The 24291-nt window shown below is 37.5% G+C and overlaps 2 protein-coding genes across 2 annotated transcripts; both read left to right on the top strand.

Moving 5' to 3' along the window:
• Nucleotides 1–117: 117 nt before the first annotated feature.
• On the top strand, nt 118–8741 carry kctd13 (potassium channel tetramerization domain containing 13). Its single transcript, XM_079823329.1, has 7 exons — nt 118–330; nt 1727–2003; nt 5252–5421; nt 5580–5666; nt 6734–6786; nt 7246–7441; nt 7519–8741. The coding sequence occupies exons 2-7, from the start codon at nt 1763–1765 to the stop codon at nt 7762–7764; spliced, it is 993 nt and encodes a 330-aa protein (XP_079679455.1). The 5' UTR covers nt 118–330; nt 1727–1762; the 3' UTR covers nt 7765–8741.
• Nucleotides 8742–9115: 374 nt separating this feature from the next.
• hirip3 (HIRA interacting protein 3) lies at nt 9116–22446 on the top strand. Its single transcript, XM_079820421.1, has 8 exons — nt 9116–9270; nt 9858–9978; nt 14042–14198; nt 14286–14900; nt 14981–15147; nt 17464–17614; nt 21438–21536; nt 21680–22446. Exons 1-8 carry the CDS (start codon nt 9203–9205, stop codon nt 21868–21870), a joined length of 1569 nt encoding a protein of 522 aa, XP_079676547.1. The 5' UTR covers nt 9116–9202; the 3' UTR covers nt 21871–22446.
• The last annotated feature ends 1845 nt before the right edge of the window (nt 22447–24291 follow it).

The following is a 24291-nucleotide window of genomic DNA, read 5'->3' as shown; positions in this document are numbered from 1 at the left end:
ATGTTCTTGTGTTCTAACATTAAAGAGGCTACCAAGTGTCATAAAAAACTTCTACCAATCATGTCACGTATGCCGTTACAGGAGGGCGGGACTAACTCGCTTGACAGACGTTCATTTGGACCAATCAGTCAACGAAAGACACTCCTCGCGAGGGTGAGCAGCCATTGTCAACCCACTACAAGCAAGAAAGAGGAAGAAGACAGTCGTGCTGCGAGACAACAGAGGAAATTATGATTTGTTGATAAATCATGGCAGGTTTACTGTTATAGATGTAACAGTCCGTATCGATTACTTTATATTTTGTGCACCTTATAGCGGGGACCCAGCTCGGTGAGTGTTTTGCTCGTTGTCAGCCACTAATGTCATCTAGAGCTAGCTCAAGGGCTAACAAGCTTATCAATACAAGACACATACATCATCTAGCTCACTAGACAGACTCTGTACATGTGTGTCACTTCAACTGCAAGTTGTCAAGTCATTAAATAACTAGTGAATGGTAGGAAACAAATTTGGTGTGGTCTAGTCGAGGATTAGCGAGATCTCTCAGCTGGAGTTAAGATCTTACTGAATGTGTTGACCTAATTCTGTCCATTTCCTCTGATATCAGTACAGAAACACATCTGTGGCCTCCCCAGTGGAGTGGACAGATATTCACAATCTCAACCCTCCAGACTATTGCTAAACGGGTGTTATTCACACATGTTTTTAAGGATGTCCCAATGCAATGAGATCATCGGATGCTCTTTGACAGATCCTAGATGCATTGCTTTTATGTATCAGATATTATGTTTCTGCTGTTTCTGGATGTTTTCTTTGTTATATGTGCTCTGAAATCGTTTCAGTAGTTGTCACATTACGAAGTGTGCACACTTAATGCTGTAATGTCAGTCACCTTGTTCATACATATCTCTGAAAATGTCACATTTATTGGTTTATTTTTCCCTCATAAAGTTTTATGTCTTGTACATATTTGAAATCGTGTGAGCAATCACCAGAAATTGCTTTGATGTCATACTTTGGCTTTTTTAACGAAATATGTTTTTGAAAATATTCTTTGACCATCTTTTTGGCTGGGGATGGGAAGCTCTGAAATGCTAAAAAAGCATTATTCAAGCATCCATATCCACTTGTGTGCTGTATTCCTTTGAAGCCATATGAACATTTTGAAATCATATGAACAGATTCTGTTCACTGCAAAATGTTAACTGTTCTAGTTGACCTTTATGACTTGATCAGTCCCATTTGTGAACAAAGTATCCAGACCAGTTTTGTGAACTATAATTCAACTAATTCACTCAAAAGGACAATTTGTACACAAATTGGACATTCTTTCATGAGCTAGGACAGATTTTTAATCAATAATGTCCTAAATTTTGGTCTCTTCCTACACTAAACTACTGTATGGCTTAAGAGCTCTTGGAATATGGTACATGATTCATGTGGATCACATTTGTGCTGCTTTGTAATTTTGGTGCTTGACAGCCCCAGTCCTCATTCAGTTTCTTTAAATTAATGGAAACGAGAATATTCTTCAGAAACTCTCCTTTTTGCTCCTTAGAAGAAAGAAAATCATACAGGTTTGGAACGACATGAGCGTGAATAAACAATTATGAAGTATTGGGTGAACTATTCCTTTACCACTTTGTTTCAGAACGACGCAGTAACCTCTCATAACAACCAGACTGAAATTCTGTCTGCTCTGTATTTGTGTCCTTTATATTTTTAGGCAGTGAATAAGCAGTATTTGATTTCTACTCCCCTGATGTCTGCTGAGGCATCTGGTTCATCTGGCGGGAATGTGGTGACTGTGTCTGGTTCTGCCTCATCTTCCTCCAGCCGTCTTGGGGAAGGAAAAGCTGACAGGAGCCTGGTGGGCAGTAAGTATGTGAAGCTCAATGTGGGGGGAACTCTCCACTACACCACCGTCCAGACGCTCAGCAAGGAGGACAGTCTGCTCAGGAGTATTTGTGATGGGAGCACAGAGGTCACCATAGACTCTGAGGGTAAGAAAAAGAAAGAGAATGTGTTGTACACAACCTTTCAAAAGTTTCTGAATTTTTGAAAGAAGTCTCTTAAGGCCCGTTAACACCAAGAACGATAACTATATTAGTGTTCACACCAGCTAACATATTGTTCTGTTTATTCAAGAACTATATCATTATTGTTATAGGGATGGGCAACAGTGGTCGAGTAATCGAGTACTCGAACGTGACAGCGATCATCGATCATGAGAACGATGATCGCCCTGAAAAAAAAAAAAAGTGCCTCTTTTTTATTGCGTCATTTTGAGCGGTACCGGAGGTCTGATTGGTTAGCGTTATACAGCACGCCTACAGACCGCGGCGAAATAAAGTGAAACTGAGGCGTGCACTGCAGTGATGTCTGGAATCACTGTGATCATTGAATGGTTAGTGCAAGATGTGCAGCGCCAATCTGTCATAGCCTACATAGCATTATAATGAGAGCACGATGGAAATTAGAATGCTGTAAATGATCTGTGTTTAGTTCCCCGTGTATCAGCTGATCCACAGAGAAACTAGCGAGAACACTCAAACTAGCGCGTGAAGTTCATGTGCGCATTCGCGTCCTTTTCTGCAGATGCACGTTGTAAGATTACTTTTATGTTGTCTATATCTGATTCATCTAATATAAGAAGCGTTTGGTTGAGCTTATTAATAAGCTAGAAAAGCGCTGCCGTTATACCGGCTGTTGTTCATTCTCTTCAGTTTCAGCTCAAACGCATATTTCATGCTCGACATGATGGTTTAGAGACAGTCAAATTCTTTTTAGATAGGCTATTTCTTTCTCAGAATCATTGATATTAGTAATGCAGCAGTGCTATACTGTTATTAGGGATGAAACGGTATGGAAATTTAACATCACGATTATAGTGACCCAAATTATCACGGTTATCAATATTATCACGGTTTTGTTCAAACGAAATGAAAGTGTTCAAAAAGAACAGATGCACTCACTTAAAACATTTCAACAAGTTTTATATTTGAAATTCAACAAACAACAAATAACTAAAGCAGCTCTTAGCACTTTTTTAAGCTAGATTCTGTGGGATTTCCTTCCTTAATGGCCGTCATCAATAGCAACGCATAACACATAAATAATAATAATTTGTCGTAAATATAATCTCTAATATTATCACTGTAAATATATTCCCAAGCAATATTCTCAGTGTTCTATCAGACACATTTAAATCTAGCATATTTTGTTAGAGCCCAAACAGTATCCTAGTGAAATAATGCATATCCATATTTCCATATGATTTGACAGTTTATTTTATTAAATATCAAAATGTGTGCATCATACCTGACACCTAGATGAACACTTTACAGTCTTTTTATGACTGTCATTCTCTTCAAATGCTATTGAAGTTTGAAACGTGTATAACGTTAACAATGTTGTATGTAACTTTACAGGCGGTCCCTAAATTCGCCTGCGTTATGCCAGTCATATCAGATGCGCTGTGGTTCTGCTGTGTTTTTTTTAAACCATTTTCGCTGCTGAAATAGAACAAAAGCAGTCATCCACTGTATGATGAATGAATCTCCTGCGTACAGCACACGTTTATCTCTGCTTTGAGTGCAGATTTCAGTGAGTGAGAGCGGCGCGCACTCTGAACAAAACTCCGCTAATCTGAACGCCTTTGATTATGAGATATTGCATTCATAAACTCAATAGAAGCACGTGTAAGTGCTTCTAATGCGCAACGCGATTATAACAGATGGCTTTTGAGAAGACTATTATAAGTTCAACAGCCAGAGTGGCTAGTGTGCAGCCGAAATAACGTTACACTCGCAAATGGTGGTTGTTGATGTCAAGCCCTGATTATCCCTTAAATGTCGCCCTAGTCTTGTCTGAATTTGTTCGTTCGCTTCACGTTATTATTTGCCAGACGTAGGTTTGGTATTGAGGTCAAAGTCCACTTGCCTTTGCGTTCGTAGTTTTGAAGTGTTTTCCCTATTACAGCGACTTTCTTCTGGCATGTTTGCAGACAGGGTGACCATCTTAGATTAAGTTTCCCTCAGGACTTTTGTAAAAGCCAAAATATGACCACGCCTCAGATTTGGTCCTTTTAGAAGGCAGAACAATCCCCCGAGTGCTGTCACTGCTTTCTGCCATTTCTCCTCATTCAGAAAACAGCGGTGCGCCAGACTGACGCTGACTGGACAAGATTTACCACGAGTTTTCACAACCGTGATAATCACACGCGGTTTTAATGATAATAAAATTTTATACGATATTACTAACCGTCACTAAATTTTATCGTGGTTTATCGTGAAACCGGTAATCGTTTCATCCCTAACTGTTATCGTATTTTTTTAACAGTAGACCTATAGTTTATTTAAAGTTGTTTTTCGTTATGAGTTCGAAAACGCGCAGTGATGTCTGTAAACGCTTTGATCATGAATAATACAATTAAGTTCATGATGTGCAGAGTCAATCTGTCAAAGCATTATAATGAGAACAGGATTTTAATAAAATGTTGTTTCTGTGTGCTTTCGTTGTCCGTGTATCAGCATTGTTAAGGGAAGAGCGCATTCAAAATGTTCCGTTTCAAACCCTTCGCCTGTAAAATCTAGCACGCTGAAGTTCACGTGCGCATTCACGTCCTTTTGTGCTGATTTATGTCGTTATAGGTTCATAATAATCTTCATATTAATATTGATATAGGGTGCGTTTGGTTGAGTTTATTAACCAGCTAGCAAGCTCTGCAGGGTGGTGTTATTTCACAGTTTCAGCTCAAAGGCAATGCTCGATATTACTGACTTGGTTATTTGAGACGGTCATTTTATAAAGATGTTTCTTTTTCAAAGACATTTATGCATCATAATCTAGCAGTTATTTTTTTGTTTTATATGTTCATGTTTTCATATACCTGTTTTCATGTCACGTTTGTATTTGTCAACAACCATTTTCATAAAAGTTTTCATTATCTCAATGACGGAGATGCCCCGCCCCCTGCACATGCCCCGTCCCCGAGTACTCGAGTACTCGTTTTTGAGACCTATCGATGATCGAAATGAGAAATTGACAAAAATGCCCATCCCTAGTTATCATTATAGTTTTATGCTCACCAATAGACATATTTTGTAACAACATAAATATATTTACTGTCACTTTTGATCAATTGAATGTGTCCGTGCTAAATAAAAGTATTTGTTTCTTTAAAATAAATCTTATAGAGCCAGAAACTAGAACAGATGTATATATAATGTGCGTTCACTCATCTTTTAAGGCTGGGTTGTGCTAGACAGATGTGGGAGACACTTTTCCCTGGTGCTGAACTTCCTGCGGGACGGGACAGTTCCTTTGCCGGAGAGCACGCGGGAGCTGGAGGAAGTGTTGAAAGAGGCGCAATACTACAGGCTTCAGGGTCTTGTGCAGCACTGCCTCACCGCATTAGAGGTTAGAGGATCCACTGGACTTTCTGGTGTTTCTGTCCCTTCAGTGTTGGGTCAAAGAAGCATACATCTGTCTGCATTGAAATGAAATGCTTCTTTGAGCCAAGGAAGGTGTTTGGCAGCTGTTGACACTTACTAATGGCTTTTTTGATGTTGATGCAGAAACGCAGGGATGTCTGCAGGGGTTGTCACATTCCTATGATCACTTCAGCCAAAGAGGAACAGAGAATGATAGCCACATGTAGGAAGGTGAGATAACAGAGGCATAATATTTACTTCTCCTCTGACAAAAGCAACACATGAAAAATGTGATCTCTTAGGGCTGGGATACACTATACAGCTTTTGCCCTCATTTGCAGTCTAGAGCACTGCAAGATTTGCAGTTTGCAGATTATGGGCAGTCAGAGTTGACTGATTTCAGAGAAAATCGTGTAGTGGACGATAGGCACAGTCTCTGATTTCAGGCTATGATTCCATCCAGTCGGAGGATATCAGAAATATTTGGGTTTTCTGAGCCGATTTTAGAACACCTTTGTATTATTTCTCAAGCGTCTCCTAGCAATGAGGTGGATGTTTCTGTGTGAGTTTGTTGTGTTCAGTAACCATTTACAAATTTGCCAAATGCATGATGCCTAGTTTTTTAAATCCATTCTGATTTTAAGACAAGACACTACTGGTAAAACCATTGTTTTAGCCATTGCACTAGTTAATTTTGATAATTTGCTTGACTAGAGGACAGAAAACCTCAATAATGTACACATTTAGTGTGTTTATTTTATTACACTTTTTCCGTTTGTATCTGGAGATTTAAATTACATATATACATATACTTGAAGGCCGGTTCTCAAAATGAGTTTTTTTTCCTTCATGCACTGAGCCAGAAATCTCCACTAATTTATTCCTATATATATTCTGATGGCTTTTGCAGAAGGGTTTGTTTGTTTATAATTTGCCTGATTTATATATAATTTTATTCCTAAAAACATGGTGATTCTTAATCTGCCTGTTGACAGTACTTTCTGCTTTATTTTTTTTTTTGAGTGATAAAAAGAGATCCAAAATCCCCTCTATAAAAACTCTAATATGCCAACAAAATGAAACAATGTTTTTGAACCTGGCTTTATTCAATGTTCAGATATCTGTTCTGGAGATGTATGCAAATTAGTGCATATTTAAGCATAACATTTCAGAAAACTTGTAAAACCAAAAAAAGTCTTAGTCTCCTGTTTTCTGGCCTTTAAGGATCCAAATAAAACCATACAGTATGGAGGAAAAAAGTGTTTTTTCTTTCATAAATAATCTTTTTCTCATTGCAGCCAGTGGTAAAACTGCAGAATAACAGAGGGAACAATAAATACTCCTATACCAGGTACATACAGCCCTCATTCTCACCATTCCTGCTATTTCAAAAAGAACAATGTTTACTCTGAGCCTTTCTCATTTCAGGAAGCATATAAACCATCATGTGATTATGTGACTTAGTCAAATACTATTCTGAATCTAAATTAATTATTGTTGTCATACGCACACCTCACTCTGTGGCAAAAACGAGATAGCTCAATGACACCTTGTAATTATGCCTGGTGACTGTAGGAAAATCCAAAATAATTTTAAAACACAGAACTGTTCCTGTATGTCAAACAGTAGAGCATGGCACTAGCAACACCAAGGTCGTGGGTTCGGTTTCCAGGAAATGCATGAATTATAAAAAATGTATAGCTTGAGTACAATGTAAGTCGCTTTGGATTAAAGCCTCTGCCAAATGCATAAATGTAAATGTGAGCGAGAGGTGCCTTTTTCTATATAAAATGACCCTTTGTTCCCTCAGCAACTCTGATGATAACCTCCTGAAGAACATCGAGCTGTTCGATAAGCTGGGGCTGCGCTTTAACGGCAGAGTGCTGTTCATTAAAGACGTGTTGGGAGATGAGATATGCTGCTGGTCTTTCTACGGCGAGGGACGCAAGATCGCTGAAGTCTGCTGCACCTCCATTGTTTATGCCACTGAGAAGAAACAGACCAAGGTGAGCAAAAGGGAATTGAACTCTCTTGTCGGTGTGCATTTATGCCTGTTTTCTCACTTTTCTATCTGTTCACATAGGTTGAGTTCCCAGAAGCTCGTATCTTTGAGGAGACACTCAACATTTTGATCTATGAAAATGGACGAGGTTCGGGAGGTATGGCCCTGCTGGAGTCAGGGGGCGTCTCGTCACCTGGTGTGGGCCAGTCGGAGGAGGAAGGGGCCGGTGTAGGGGGCGGGGATAGGCGGGTGAGGCGCATCCATGTTCGGAGGCATATTATGCATGATGAAAGGGGTCACGGACAGCAGACTGTCTACAAAGACTGAATCAATCAATCAATCATGCATGTGAAAAATGGAAAGATTGGTTGAGAAAAAAGAAAGACAACTTTGGTATGTTTAATACTGCACTGAAATGGGAGGGGTGGGGGTAATATGGGCTAGTTTAGAAGTAATACTGAAGTTGCCACAGTGTGGCACACCTTTTTTCATTTTTTTTGTTGTTGTTAAATTTAATTTATTATTCGGTTAATTTATTGTCCAGAATTTTCATTTTTTCAAGATTCAATGTGAAATAAGTTGTATTTTTTTGTTTTCTGTTTTGATTTGTTTGTAATGGCGACGTTTATCTTTCAGTGTTTAATAGTAAACTGTGATGTATGCTGAATTGAGTTGTTGAGAATGATGAAAGGTACATGGTGGACGCGTCATGTTGCATAGGACTGTCAGATCTTCTGCGAAACTGACCAAATGTGAGCAGCTTTTTGTTGTAGCCTTTGATAGCAGGGGGCCAGTTTTAAACTTTCTTTTTGTAGCACAAAAAGAAAGCTTAACAAGTAAACGTTTTTACACAACTGTGCCTCACGATTGGTACGTCAAATTTTGGATGGGCATGTTAAGCAATATTTCTAAGACTAATATTGTTATTGTTTAACAATCAAATGATGTAACATGATATCACTGAATACATTCTAAAACAGGAACGGGTTAGATGTAGGATTGAAATACTTCAAGCCACATCTGCACTAAACAATGTTATAATTTTATTCAAAATCATTTCTAGACGAAGATGGCTCCTGGCATGACGACAGTAGTGACCACTAAGTTACAAACCACTTCGCAAAACAATGTTTTATTAACCAATGTAAGCCATAAATGTATGCACTCACTATCCTAGAACAAAAACACCTCCTTATTTCTGCCAATTAAACTAGTTTGTGGAATGCCGTCCAAATATTGTCTTGGAATTTTAATCAAATTGAATTAATATTCCATTAACATTTTCAATAAAAATGCTTTTTGGTAAAATCCTTGTGTTTTTGAAGTTATTTTGGTTTTGTTGAAAGATATTATTCCAAAGAATTATGCATAATACAGTAGATCATAATAGTGAAACCAGATAAAGGATGAAAATGGTAAATATGTCAATATTAAATTACTTTGAAAAGAAACCCCAAATCAATCATAAAAAGTATCTGTTTATGTTTTAAAGACGTCTAAATCCTCTAACCTAAAATATTTATATTTAGCATATTTATAAGCGTATTCATGAAAGAGAAATACACTAGCGCAAAGCCGTTTAAGAAACGTTTTGACCAACGGTATGAGGTTATAAATAATGTTACGTAAGCGCGTCTCTCGGAAATTGTGCGTGATGACGTAAAACAAACGTAGCCGAGCACTGCAAAGCGCGCCAAGAGAGGGTGTCGCGCTTAGTACGCACAGTACGCAGTGGTGTAAAAAGTGGCGCAAATGTGTAAAAAACATGGCCAGAGAAGAGGACGCGATACGAGAGTTCGTTGTGAGACAACTGCACAAGTGTTCGGATCTCAGGTAAACTGCGGGTTGAAAGAAATGTCGAAATGCTGGCATTACATGTCAAAGAACGTTATGTTATGTGTAAGTCAGGGCTGAATCATAAACTCGCTCCTTGAGAAATAGTGTAACGTTACGCATGTCAGGTCTCACATCGTCTCCTAAATAGCTAGTGAGTGATATGAAGGGAAAAGGAACGGATTAGGAAGATATAAAGGGGTGGGACGTGTTGGATTCTTGTTTGAAGACGGTCACATCACACACAAGATGCGCTTTAATATGCATGTGTCGTGTAAAACATTACCGAGGGACACTACAATGATGTGTGACGCAGCTTACGTAAAAGAGCTTGAAGGAAATCCTTATTAGTTTATTAGTAACGTTACGCTGGAGCGGTTTGACAGATGAGCCTCACAACAATGGCTCTGTGCCATCACATTAGTGGCTTGTTCATGGACATAATATCTAAGTGAAAGTGTGCTTGTGTTTTGGTTTGTACAAAATGTGTGAAGTGTTTAGTCATGTGACATTTTGCACGGATTTTTATTGGTCCATCAGAATAACATTTGCATGTCTAATGTACTGTTACTCTGCCACCTTTCAAGTACACTGACTTTAGGCATTTTGCGGAGGGGATACCTGGAGAAGGTGGGTAGAGAGTCGCTCAGCACCAAGGACAGACAGCTGATGAAGAAAATTGTCGAGGAGGAACTTTTAAAGATGCAGGTGAGGAAGAGACAGTAAAGCTGTGTGATCGTACCATCATGCATCTGTCAGGAAACGACCCTTTGCTAAGCTCCGCCCTTTGATTATTATTATTGCAAACTCCAACACACTTTACAGAAAGTCTCAGATCAAATTGAAGTCCTTGAATTGGCTGAAAAGTGTTTCTAAAGAAATTGTTATTCATGTTTAACATGAGTGAGTGTTACACTTGAGGTCTTTGAGCGGTGCAATTATTGCTGAAATGTGCTCATAAAGTGGTTAATTGGTTGGAGATTATTTCTTCATGGATAGGAAGGAATTGTAACATTGCTAAGCATTTGATCTTATCAGCATGTTTTCATTTAAATAAATGAAGTTACAAATAGGGGCAATTTGACGGAAATCTTTATATAATGATATAAATCACAAATTATATCAATTTCATAATTTTCGTCACCAAATTCAATATCACAAAACAACTACTTCTAGCCTAAGTAAAACGAAAACTCAAGCTTACTGAAGACAAACAGTCAGTGATAAAACCAGTACAAACAAACTAACTACAAGCAAAAGGACAAAAGAACAAATACACAAATGAAATGGACTTACCTGAAAAACTACAAGCACTAGAAATAAAAACTACATTAATACTACATAAAGTAATTCAATTTACAAAAAAAAACCACTGCATAGTCTTAGTGTAAATTAAATATTAAATATACATCTATTCTTATTATAACTACAAAAGTGATTCAGTCAAGAGCAGAGAGATTTTTTTTCTGTCTTTTGTTGTTTGATTAACATTCAAGCTGCAGTCCGTAAGTTTTACCTCTGTCGCCATCTCTGTTTGAACTAGGGATGGGCATTTCAAGCAAAAATTATATTCGACGATCACTGGGAATTATTCGATTTTTATTCGAAAATCGCAACTCCTCCCCCGCATGCACGCATGTAAAGGCTACACGCGTATAAACAGAGAGAGAGGGAGAGAGACCATTCACGCTCTCAATCTGTAGGATAACAAACTGTTTCATTCATTAGGGAATAGGCTATATCAACTCAAGCCATATATTTATTGTAACATGCTGAAACATATGACTGTAATGTGACATCGCCCCAAGTTACCTGATAAATGCCACAAGTCTACAGCGTGCGCGTGAGACGATGTGTTATTCTTCTGTTGTCTCAGGGCGTTTTAACTCTGGCATTTTAGTTCGGAATGAGGCACGGTTAGCATGAAAAATTGCTAATGTGAACGTCTGTGATGACGTAAGATGAACGCAAACGCACCAGGGTTCAAGTTGAGTGTGAAACCAGACCAACACTGCGGAGGCGGAGGGAACAATCAGACTCGGACCGCAGCAAACGTGTCCAGTATAAAACACCCTGAGAACTGACTGGCAGCTTTTAGGTGCGTTATTGGCAGCGCCTCTGGTTACATGAACGCGTCAGCACCACATCAGCACCGACAACATGGGGATTTTTTTTGGACGATAATCGCACATACTATTCGATATTCTATAATTAAATAACTAATCGAATATTCGAAAATCGCGACCCATCCCTAGTTTGAACCCTGAAATTGTATTTATTTGTAGAGTTATCTTTACGTGGGTTGTGCATCGACATGGTTCCTCAGCGTGGAAGAATTTTAACCAAAAAAAATTACATTAATGACACATGACAGCAGGTTTATTAGGCTGCCGTCACTTTAAGATCGAATGCACTGATGCCTTAATATATTGATACACATGCGCTTTCTTTCTCAACTGTTCATGTTCACTTACGACATAAATTAATGTTTATGAGGATACTCGCAAAGACAGGCATTTTGACAGACACATAAGTATGTGCATTTAACCGTTCAAAGACCAATAGTAAGACAAAGGTGCCAAAAAGAACTCAGTTCCAGTACTCACGCGGTCTAAGGCTACGTTCAGACTGTCATATTCGATTGAAATCCGATCAGATTTAGCAAGTGTGAATGGCAAAAAATCACACGAAATGCGACATTCAAATGTGGTTTGAAATCCTATCGAAATCTGTTTCAGTCTGACCGCTCTGACCAAATTTTGTGTGGTTTATGTGGCTTTCTCACGCCATGTATGCCTACCAACGCAACACCATTGCATTAGAAACCAGTTTAGAAAACATATACTTACATGTTTATCACTTCTAGTCACGTTTATGAAACTTTAAATTGTTTCCTGTAAAATGACACCAAAATTGTGTATTTAGGTATGTGGGTATTAGCCTGGATGCCAGCAGAACTTAGCCCCGCCCGCAACATTTTTACTCGGGCAGTTCTGGACTTGCTCAATAGAGAAGTAATTATGCCCGAACCGAACAGGACCAATGAAATTGTCAGGGCGGGCTTTAGACGATGATGGACAGATGATAAACAGTAACGTAATCATCCACGTCATCAAAGGCGTTTGGGTTGAATTTGTTCTAATCCTAAACGGAGAACTTGTTCATATATACATTCACCTTTACTATTTCTCTCAGAAATGATGATCGTGTTGGTAAGTACTCTGTGTATCCTTACATTCCTTTTTTGCAACACCGGCAAAGATCGTTTACTCATCTTTTTCTTCTAACGTTAGGCTACTTATTCCATCGTGCGTGCAGACAGGGTTGCCAAGTTTTTACAACGAAACCCGCCCAATTGCTAACGTTCCTCAAAACGAGCCAAAAACAAGCCCAATGGCTTTCCAGGGGGGTTCTCCGGGAAAAAAAGGCATTTGGTGGGTAAAATATGTGTTATTTTGGCAGGGCTGCCTTCTAAAATTAACCTTTCCTGGGTCTGTATATCACATAATTGGGGTCGCTTCAACCCGTGGACTTGACAACACAGTGCAGTTGATTTCTGTTGACATTTGACAACTAACGTTATGCGTCGCTCGGTCGCTCCATTGCTCTGATTGGTTGTAGGTCTATCCAATTGAGGTCTTTCCTGGTTAGGTTTAAACACGCCCCATAATCACAGCCCAACGGAGCAGTATCAGACTCCTATTCTGACTAGAATTGAGTATGACGACGTCAGGCTATGTGGGTATAGGAAGCTTTTCAATTTGGGTAGGCCAAATCCAGGCGGAAATCCCAAAAATGGTCCCAGAGCTTAAGAGGTTAAAACGCCTGCAAATGATATGCTTGGCAATGTCACATGAGCATAACTGTGATAGAGACGTTAGTCCAAAATCCCTGTTGGCTTATTGTGTCTACCAGTATATTGCTAGTCACACAGTAACATTATTAAGAACTGGTCTGTAAACTTGTTACTTTGATCATCTCTACTTACTTTAATCTGAATGAATACACATAAGGAAAGTAAATGTCAGTAACTTAATGTTTATTAAAGGGTTAGTTCACCCAAAAATGAAAATTCTGTCATTAATTACTTACTCTCATGTCGTTGGACACCCGTCAGACCTCCGTTCATCTTCGGAACAGAAATTAAGATATTTTAGTTGAAATCTGATCGCTCTGAAAGGCCTCCATTGACACAATGCACGGTTCACTCTCAAGACCCTTAAAAGGTACTAAAGACGTCGTTACAAAGTCCATCTCACTACAGTGGTTCTACAATAACTTTATGAATCTGCGAGAATAGTTTTTGTGCGCAAAAAAACCCTAAATAATGACTTATATAGTGATGACGATTTCAAAACAAGGCATCATGAAGCTTCGAAGCGTTATGAATCAGTGAGTCGACTCATGATTCGGATCGCGTGTCAAACCGCCAAACTGCTGAAATTTGGCGATCCAAACTGCTCATTCGACTCGCTGATTCATAACGCTTCGAAGCTTCATGAGGCCTAAGTCAGTTAATGATGCTTTTCCGTTTATTTGAGAATGAAGACGGAGACATTTTAAATCACAGCATGCACTTCTCAAGATTTAAATATCTTGTCACTATTTTAAGTGTTTCAGCCACAACTTTTTTCCAAATGTTTGGAACTTTCCAAACACACGAAAAGAGAGAAAAAAGCTTGTCTTATAATATGGTGTACATCAACATTGTGATTTGTCAGTAACATTTTGAAGTTGAGGTTTAGCGAAGGAAATCTTTTTCAATTTTCAGGCCAGCAGTGATGATGAGCCTCTTATTAAGAGCGTGAATCCGTCAAAGAGCCAGAACAAAAGGAAAAGGGTGGATGGTGACAACAATGATGATGGGGATGAAGAGAATAAAATGGTGGGAAAGACAAAGAGATCACGGCTGGAGGAGTCTTCTCCAGGTATCTGTGTAGTACTTGTGGAGTTTGTCCTTGTTTTGTTTTCTCATTAGATTTTGCGTGAGTAACTTTATAATTTTTCTTTTCCAGATTCCCCTGACTCTGGAATAGAGAAGGCTATGAATGAGGGAGGGAAAAAAGAGGAAGAAAATGGAAGTGATAAAGACACCGATGAAGACAGCGAGGAGGAGCAAGAGAAAAAGAACGTTAAGAGAAAACCACAGAATAAGAGACGGGGCAAGCAGAGCACTCAAGAGAAGGACAGTGACAAGAAAAAGAAAGCGAAGAAGAAAGGGAAGATGATAGATAGGGATGAAGATGAGTTGGAGGATTCTGATGAGGAGGAGTCCAGGCAAAAACCACCATTGAAAGAAAAGAAAAAGAAAGAGGATTCAGACAGTGAGGATAAACCAGCAAAATGTGAGTCTGCGAGTGATTCTGAGGATGAAAAAGTGAAGAGCAAAGCGAAGACACAGAACAAAAGAAAAGATGTCAGAAAAAAGAAGCCGGTAGAGAGGGATCTTGTGAAAGAAGTGGAGAGGGAAGTGTTTGGGAGCAGCTCTGAAAGTGAGGAGGAGAAAAACGAGAGCACTGAAACAAAAAACAAGAGCAACTCTGAAAATGAAAGCACTGGAGACAGTGAAGAGGAGAAGGATAAAAGAGAGGATGCCGCTGATTTATCCTCTAAAGAGATTGAGGAAAATGGTAAGAATCCCTCAGAGGTCAAAGCGGGTGCACGTTTAAACCTTTCTACTTACATTGTTCATCTCTTCTTTTCTTTACAGAGGAGAAATTAGAGGTCAATCAGAAGGAGGAAGCAGAAGACTCAGACTCCTCGTCTCTTCCCTCACTGGAGGATGAGGAGGAACGAGAGAAGGGCAAGAAGGAGGGCGAAAAAAGCGTGACAAAGAAAAAACGCAGTGAGGATAGGGAAAACGCAACCAGAGGAAAGGCAAGATGAATTTGAGAACTCAAGACATAATGACCACAAGCAACCTTTTTTCTCTACTGTCTGTTATATTTACTTTACTTATCAAACAAGCAAGAGTGCTGCTATTCTGAATATCAGCATGCATAAATATTTTGTAATATTATAAATGTCTTTACCGTTTCAAGTAAGTGCTGTTCTTTTGAACTTTCTATTCATCAAAGAATTAAAAAAAAAAAAGTATCACGTTTTCCACAAAATATTAAGCAGCACAACTGTTTTCAACATTGATAATAATAAGAAATTTTTCTTGAGAATTCAGCTTTTCCATCACAGTAACGCATAACATTTTATATATTACGTTAAATATATTCAAATAGAAATTGTAATAACTGTAATGATATTTCACAATATTACTGTTTTTGACTGTATTTTTGATCAAATAAATGCAGCCTTGTTGAGCTTAGGATAATTTTTTCAGAAACATTTAGAGGTCTTACCGACCTCAAAATAATTTTGGTTTGGGGCAAAAATGCTCCAGATATTTAAAATGTTGGATAAAATACCCTGTACTGTAGTGAATTTTGTCATCTAACATTTGACATATTTCACAATATTCTGTTCCTGGCTAAGTATGGAAGCATGTTTCCACCACGGAATAGAGAAAATGGTAACTGACTTTTTTCTCAGAATTGCGAGATATAAACTCATTTGCGTGTTATAAAGTCAGAATGTGCGTGATCTAAACTCGCAATTCTGAGAAAAGCAGAATTGTGAGATATAAACTCGCAGTTGCGTGTAACAGAGTTCGTACAGATACTGTAAAATGACATTTCTGGACTTTTAGCACCATTTTTTGTTTTGTTTTCATGTGACCATCTCGTTCAAACATTCTCAAACAATATCTTTATTATCTTTTAAATTCTAAAAAAGGTAAATAGTGAAATAAAAATATATACTAATAAAACAAAATTGCAAAGTATGCAATGACTGGCAACTTTAAGTCTGGGAACATTAACAAAGCCTTAGAGTTTTCAGTGCATAGGAGAGCAAATAGAAAGAGGGCATGTAAAGCATTTCAATGTAATGAATTACAAAGTAATCTAATGACTTGTTTTTTATTATTAATATATTGTTCATATTGTTTGTTTTTAAAACTCAAATTACAGATATAAGGTATCCAAAATACAACACAACTTATTTAATAATGTATTTTAAATACAAAGTTTATAATGGGCATTATTGTTCAATAAATAATATTTTATGTTATTATGTTGGTGTATTTGGTATTGAAAAACTGTCTGATGGGGGTTTATCAACGACTTCAGTGCAATATACATGGTTCCACCAGTAGGTGCAGCAAGGGACTTACTTTAACAGTGAGCTAGTAGACTGTTCATTAAAAGAAATTCTCATCCTCCTTCCCCATGAATATATGATTGACCTGAAGAATGAAAGCTGTATCATGTACTCTGAAATATATGAGCAATATCATGCTCATAGCCATGTGAAATGACTCCATATCTATATCAGATGGCTGCAGCTTTAATTTTGTGTGAAAATATTGTATTTGTGTTAGATAAAATATTTAATATTGTCTTTCAATAGTGCAAGTACCTTTTCATAAATATGAATATTTTATTTAAAAAAAAAGTAAAATTCAAGTACTTTAAGCACCTTGTACGAACCCTGGTGTAATAAAGTCAGAATTGCGATATATAAAGTCGCATTTGCAAGAATGTGAGTGGACTTTTTTCCCCCCTCAGAAACTTGTTAACTGGTAATTGCAACTTTATATCTCACAATTCTGAGAAAGTCAGAATTAGTTTAAATTTCTAAATTATGACTCTGTTACTTGCAACTGCACGTTTATATATCACAATTTACACAAATTATGAGATAAAAATTCGCAATTACCTTTTCTCATTATTCCGTGGCGGAAACAAACTTTCATAGCTAAATGTGTAGATCTAATAAGTAATCTAATATGTTATGGTTAGTGCCTTTACAGACACAGTAGTGACCTTTAGCTCTCATATGTCTGCATTTCATTGTCTCTGTGGCGATTAGTTTCTAATTCAATATGAATTTTGATGGAAAAAATACCTTTTAATACCAAACATAAAGAAATGACTCCCAACATCTCCAAACAACTGCAATGGCAGACAGCAGTGAAAAGCTATGTAATCTAACAACACACACATAGCGATGTGTTTATCGTGTATGATATTTTGTGGATTATTCCCCTTATTAAACCTAATTTTTACATTTTACATAGTAATGATTGAATTACTAAAATAGGGTTTATAATAACCCATTTGACTCATTTTTCACCATCAGGATGAAGAGAATAAGGCTGTGTCCAGACTGAAGCGCTACATCGCCCTCTGTGGTGTGAGACGGAACTACAAGAAGCTGTTAGACGGCTGCCGATCAGTAAAAGCAAAGGTGGCTGTGCTGAAAAAAGAGCTGGAGGAGCTGGGTGTGGAAGGTAAGTGCATATGTGTGGACACACGGGGGAGCACGCACACAATTAAACCTCTCTAAGACTGCTTTTTACATATGAAGTCTGCATGTTCTGCGTGTCTCTGTGAAAACATGCGTGTCGCTTGTGGTGTTTTCAGTGTCTTGCTGTCCACATACAAAACATGAGCAGTGGTTACAACAAACGTTAGACACTTTCTTTCCACTTTTCGAATATTTTCATTTTTAATTGAAAATAAACACCTTTCCGATCTGATATGTGATGGGAAAAGGAAGTACAGCGAGTTCGACAAAAGATGGATTCGAACCTCAGGTTGAATTGCGTCAAAACTTAGTGCCACGCACCTTACCCCAACACTATCATGACTGACAGATACCAATGGCGTGTTCCAATTGAAAAGTCTTACCGTTACTTGCGGCCTGATGGATGGATTCTCTCCCGTGTTAATGCGAGTTTTTAAAAGTCCTTTTTATAGAATTTTGCATCGCTGCTGTTTATCTATCACACAACTGCAAATTATAGGCTAAGAGAATAGGTAAACACACTTCATGAACTCATGACTGCGCGACATACATGAGACATCCTGACACCTAACTGCCTATCACACCTGTCAATCAAACTCATCAAGCATTATGCAAAAACCATAGACTGTAAAAATTCACATTTTATTTATTTCAGTATTTGAGATGTTATAATAATTTTGTAATTACGTTAAAATAGTTTAAACAACTGTTATTTAACAAATATTATTATATTTGTATTATAAACTGGGGGGCCCTAATCATCATAGTGTTGTATAGTGTTGATTAAAAACTGTTTTTTTTAAGAAATATACAACTACATTTTTGTGCTTTTTTATTTTATAAATTTTTTTAGTTTAAACAGTAAACCTCTATGGTGCACCACTATGTTTGCAAAAAAATTAAAGGAATTGTTACATTTTCATCTGACTACTAGGGGTGTAATGGTACACGTATTCGTACTGAACCGTTTCGGTACAGGTACGGTGCATGCATGTACCGAACGGTACAGAATGCAGTCTTTAACAGTCAACAGTAGGCTTGTTTTACGTGCGGAACATACTTAAACCTGAGTTCCCCCACAAACATATTAAGTATTCTGTCCATTTTATCACGAAATTCAAACAATAAATGCCTTTTTGACGCTCTTTAATGTGAAGAGACAGATAAATAAAGGGCTATATGATTGTAAAATGAATTGATGTGATTGATGATTTAATTACTTATTTAATAATCAAATATGAGTAATACAAGTTAACGTGTCACCAACTTCACCTCAGATGCGTGCTCTTCAGAATGTGTGGACGCGCTCTTCCTGAAACAACGCACTGAAAACGCCAACTAAACCCAGTAAATTCACAACGATGTATTACAATTAGGGTTGGGAATCGTGAGAAATTTTCCGGTTCCGGTTCCGGTTCCGGTTCCGGTTCCGCCTAACGATTCCGGTTCCGATTCCGGTTCCATTAAAATTATTAAACAAATAGTGGTAAAGGAAAAAGGCACAATACGCAACTCAAACAATCCATTTTGTGTTTATTACTTGCTCTAAAATTTATTTACAGGTTGGCAATGTCAAAAAAGTCCTGTACTGTACATATATTACAGTATTAATTAAGCCATTCTTGCAACACATTTTTTTTCAAATGAACACCTCTGAAATTGTCTTATTACATTTTATCTCTCTGTCTCTGAGTAAAACCAAGTTATAAATTATATTTATTAGTTATATTTATTAATTAGTTAGGCTATATATTAATTTAATAGTAATTTAGTTATTCAGTGAACTTGTAAATAATAAATTGCAATTCAGCATTACAAAGGTAGTCTAATTGTGCCTAAACGCTTACCTAAACCATGGTGACTCAACGGTTGACAAATATATATATATATATATAGGCCTTTCACTATAAATCTGGTATAAGCCCTGAGGCATTCTGTGCTGTAGCAAATGTTTTGTCAAATTGCTAGTGCAGCCTCCTTTGCATGTTATTAACTTTTCACGCGTTACATTTTGCTTCATTATCATTCATTCTTTGGAAATGAATCCATACTTGTGACTTTCTCTTCGCTATGCTGGTGGTCAACGAGAAAATATCTGACGCAAAACCGTAAATGTGTAGCGCGAGGGCTTTCAGGCTGAACTGCGTTGCCCTCCTGGAAGCGGCAGGCAACGTAATTAATATTCATGATGAGGTGAGCCAGGGTTGCCAGGTTTTCACAACAAAACCCGCACAATTGCACAATCGCTTCAACCCGCGGACATGAAACACAGCCCGCGGCAACAGTGGAAAACGGGAAAGCGGGAAAATCACGGAGTTGGCAACACTGGCTGTCACTCGCTATGAAAGGATACGCTTCCAGCGCTTCGCACACACATTGCACCAGAACCGTTTTCGGAACCGAAACTTAGGAATTTCGCGCGGTTCTGGTATTTTTCAAAAATCAGTTTCGGTTCTGCATAAGAACCGGTTCTCGGTTCCCAACCCTAATTACAATATTGTTCTCTTTTTAATTATGTGACATGACAGTCCCAATCATAGTCATTATAAGTTGTGCATTGCTGTTGGAGCTGCATGCGCTAAAAGCTGATCACCAGCACGCTTCACTACTGCATTAATTCTTAACCAGATGCGTCCTATAAGAGATAAAAAAATCAGCTATAGATAGGCCCACACACAATATTACAACTTGCATTTACACAAAGCAAAAGGCTGCGAATGCACATGCAAACTTAAAGTCAAGATGAAGGTTTAACTCTAGCTGTAAAATGGTCCCAAAACAGAGCTTTGGGACCTTGTGTCTGATTTACATGTTTCACGGTTGAGCAGCACACACGCGCATGACTCTGATTAATCGAAAAGTTTTATCGATTAAATGTATTATGGACAATTAATTGATCATCGATTAATCATTAACATCCCTAGTGGAAAGACAAATGTATAAATAAAACAAATGTCATGTAGCATTTACCTCAGGCAAGTCATTGAGTGTCCACAACAGGTTAGTTCACTAGAGAAATGAACTCTTTCGCTAAATATATGCACTATATTAGCCTATATATTCATTATATTCTAATTAACCTGTTAGTGATGTCTTGATTATTTAATGTATGTTTAAATTGATCTGTCATGATTATATTTCAACAACGAATTGGAGTATAAAACAATTGTATAATTAGAAGTTAATGCAAAAACTGCCTTATGTGAAGTTTACATGTTTGCATACAATGTGTTATTTGAGTGTTGATTATTATATCTAAAAATAAATAGCAACTGAATGTAGGTTAATAGTTTGGACTCTGTTGTTAACCTTTCATATTATAGTAATGTGCAAGTAAGGGCTCCCTATATAGTTTACAGCATTATTTTTAAGAAACTTTTAATTATAATTGAATTAATTTAATTTCAGGACAGACACAATTTGTTCAGTAAATCAGTTTAATAACAATAAATAAAAAGCAATTTTATATTTAGTTTTCTCTCCCCTGCTTTACAAAACCCGTACCGAACCGTGACTTCAAAACCGAGGTACGTATCGAACCATCAGTTTTGTGTAAATTTGTATTCAATCAAAAAAACGAAAGTGTACAAATCTATTATTATTAGATTTGTGAATTCAATTGATTAGACATGATTTGTGATTATTAAAATGTAATGAAACCATTTTTAATAAATAAAATATTGGGGGAAAATAAAACTGAATTTGGGGGAAAAAAATATTTAATTGGACCCTATATGAGCCCAATATAAGTTATAAAGAATTTGTGTGCAAACATTTTTATTACCAATGAAATATGTCTGTCCTAGGTCAGCCCTCCATAGAGAAGTGTAAGAAAGCTCGACTAAAGAGAGAAGAAGCACAGGAACTGGCTGAGCTGGACCTCAGCAACATCATCACCACTCAGGGTAATGACACTTGATTCTGTATCTCAACGATTCCCGTGTGCATGAATACCTGGAAATCAGGGAATTGTAAGATTGTTAATTTTTTTTTGTTTTTTTTTTCCCCTGTTCGTCCCTAAACCTAATGAAATGACACCGTTCATCAGGACGTCCCAAAAGGAGAGCAGCAGCTGCAGCATGGCCCCCTGCACAAAATGCCTCTCCCCCCTCTGCCTATAAACGTGTTGTGGACTCGGACTCGGATAGTGGGGAGAGCCACACAAACATGGGCCGCAAGAGAGGAGCAGCCTGGGGCAACCTGCAGGGAATCATCAGTGATGATGGGGAGAGTGACTAGATGGCAAGTGCCTTGTTCCTACAATCTGTTCCAGCATTTTACAATGCATTCCATAAATTCACCTGCTGTCTATTTGACAACAAACTGTTTAAAAACTAATGAATCAGTTTCTACCTTGGCAAAGGAATTTTATGTGTACGTCCTCTATGGTTACAGGATGTGTTTGAATTTCCTTCCGATATGTTTGTTCTCTCCTTTCATGCGTTTTATAATTGTTAGTTTGTACTTTTGAAGTGTATTTAAGTGTTCCAAATGTGTAGTATGAGGTTCATGCAGCTTTGAAAATAAAATAATGTATATTGAATTTGTTTTACCTTCTCCCATGTCTTTTTTTGCAGACTTAAGTGTAAATTATTTCAGAAATGTGCTTTGACACAATGTAGACAAAAATATAACATTCCCACAATGAATTTTTGCATTCTTTGTTTTGATTATGTTGAGTCAGTCACTACAGCATAGGAAGTGATTAGTGCGAGAACAGCTTATGTGAGCTCTATTACAGAAATTCAGATCCTGAAATATGGAGTAGTTTTATGAAACTAAGTCTTTAATAAAGTGAATGCTTTTGTAATGAAGAGATTGGTGTACGTGGAAGTCATTGATGATGACCCCAGAATCTAACCACTAATCAATATTGAAGTTTGTTCAAAATAAAAAGACCTTTAAAAGAAACCGTCAGCTTAATTTAAGATCCATAACCATCAAATTACAGAGACAGAACATAGGAGTGATGATGGAAAATGTGAGAGCAAGGGAAGATGAGAGGAGGTTGGGTGTTTATGTGAGAGTTGATTCAGTCTTGATATTCAGACACTATGATGTGCAGACCAGAAGTGTTATCATAACAGCTCGCATCACCAATCAAAATACTGGAATGAACCCACTGGGAGCCCTGCTTTCTGACCAATGGACTTCCAAAGTCATTCTGCATAGACAAACAGTTTACATTTACACCTCTACAAAAACACTGTCAACCACTGTAATGGAGGATAAAGCAGGACTGCACTCAATATTTAGTGTTACTACAGTAGCGAAAAAAAAGTACCTGGGACAAGTTACTCAAGATTACTGTGAACTGATGTGGATGAAAAGTAGAACTTAAGACTGATGTGCTTACCATACATTTGGCCTTTTAGCGGAGGGGAAAAGGACCACACACATCAGGGGCCCGTTCTTCGTACGTCGCTAACTCTGTTAGCTGGATTTGATTGTTGACGATTTGGCATGATCTTGGATTGTTTGGTTCTTCAAAGCTCATCCAGGACTTGCTGTCATAGTAACATGTCCGTAAGCTTAAACCTGCTCGGGAGCAGGCTTATTTCATGTAAACAGGATTAGATTGCATCTTGAGGTGATACTTAAAATCTGTCCCAGCCACTGCTACTTTATTACAAGAGTGCATTACTGAACCAGGGGCAATAATAATAATTTTAAACAATAATATAAAAATGTTATATTGTATATGTATATGAGAATGTATAATACTATAGACACAGCCACTTGATTGAGCGATTTATTTGTGATGGAATATTACTTTATATAATTTAATTTTTATTGGTTTACACACATGTTTTACAGTTAATCTGAGCCCTGCAAGTAGGTGATCACGGATATTATGGGAGTGGCTTGATGCAGCGCAAGAGGATAATTTGATCTTGACCCATAAGAAACTTAAATACTGTCACGTTACAAATCTGCTTCAAATTAAATTAAAAATTTAATTACAACATTGAAATAAAAATGTAAAGGGTGTACAAATACTGTATAAAATCGTGAATATAAATAATTGGTAATCATGTAAAAAAAAAAAAAAAACATTTATCATTTATCTATTTTAACTTGTATGTTGGTTTGGTCGTTTGGCTGTTTCCTTATAAAGGTTCAGAAATTCCTGGGTTTTTTTGTGTGTAATTTGTCAAGTTTTTTGCCAGGTGGCTTTTTAATTATATGATATCATTACGTTGCTGTCTTGACGCCAGCCAATCGCTGCATTGCTGATCGTGGTTTCAAGTATCGATGCATCTGCCCTCTTCAGGGGAAAAAAGAACGCTCAGTAATCTTAGATCATTTAATCCAGATATTTTAATCCAATCCGCAAATTCGTTTAAAGAACCAAATTAGCCAGAGATCAGTTATCACTTCAGATCACTTCAAATCCACTATGGAGTTGATTTATTTATTTTTTTCCTTTACAAAATTGTTTAATGCAGCATTCTATATGTATATATGTGTATTTGGGTTATTTTAAATAAAAATATCATAGAGTTGTTTGTGGTGGGGTAAATTAAACGCAATATGCGGTGACGTCACAATCGTGTTGCATTGTGGTATATGAAGCTGCCTGAAGTGTACATATGAAGTCAAAATCGAGGGAGCAAGGGTCTGTCCATATAAACTTCCCTTGTCCACTTCACAAAGTGG

Source organism: Gobio gobio (assembly GCF_949357685.1).
Source record: "Gobio gobio genome assembly, chromosome: 1".
In the NCBI taxonomy this organism is placed as follows: domain Eukaryota; kingdom Metazoa; phylum Chordata; class Actinopteri; order Cypriniformes; family Gobionidae; genus Gobio; species Gobio gobio.
The sequence above is the reverse complement of the archived record's forward strand: the minus strand, read 5'-3'. Positions and strand labels throughout refer to the sequence as shown.

Coding starts and splice junctions, on each gene's coding strand:
- kctd13 (XM_079823329.1), top strand. CDS start 1,763: ATGTCTGCTGAGGCATCTGGTTCATCTGGCGGGAATGTGGTGACTGTG. Junction 2,004..5,251: donor GGTCACCATAGACTCTGAGG/GTAAGAAAAAGA, acceptor TCATCTTTTAAG/GCTGGGTTGTGCTAGACAGA. Junction 5,422..5,579: donor ACTGCCTCACCGCATTAGAG/GTTAGAGGATCC, acceptor ATGTTGATGCAG/AAACGCAGGGATGTCTGCAG.
- hirip3 (XM_079820421.1), top strand. CDS start 9,203: ATGGCCAGAGAAGAGGACGCGATACGAGAGTTCGTTGTGAGACAACTG. Junction 14,901..14,980: donor TAAAGAGATTGAGGAAAATG/GTAAGAATCCCT, acceptor TTTTCTTTACAG/AGGAGAAATTAGAGGTCAAT. Junction 15,148..17,463: donor AAAACGCAACCAGAGGAAAG/GCAAGATGAATT, acceptor TTTCACCATCAG/GATGAAGAGAATAAGGCTGT.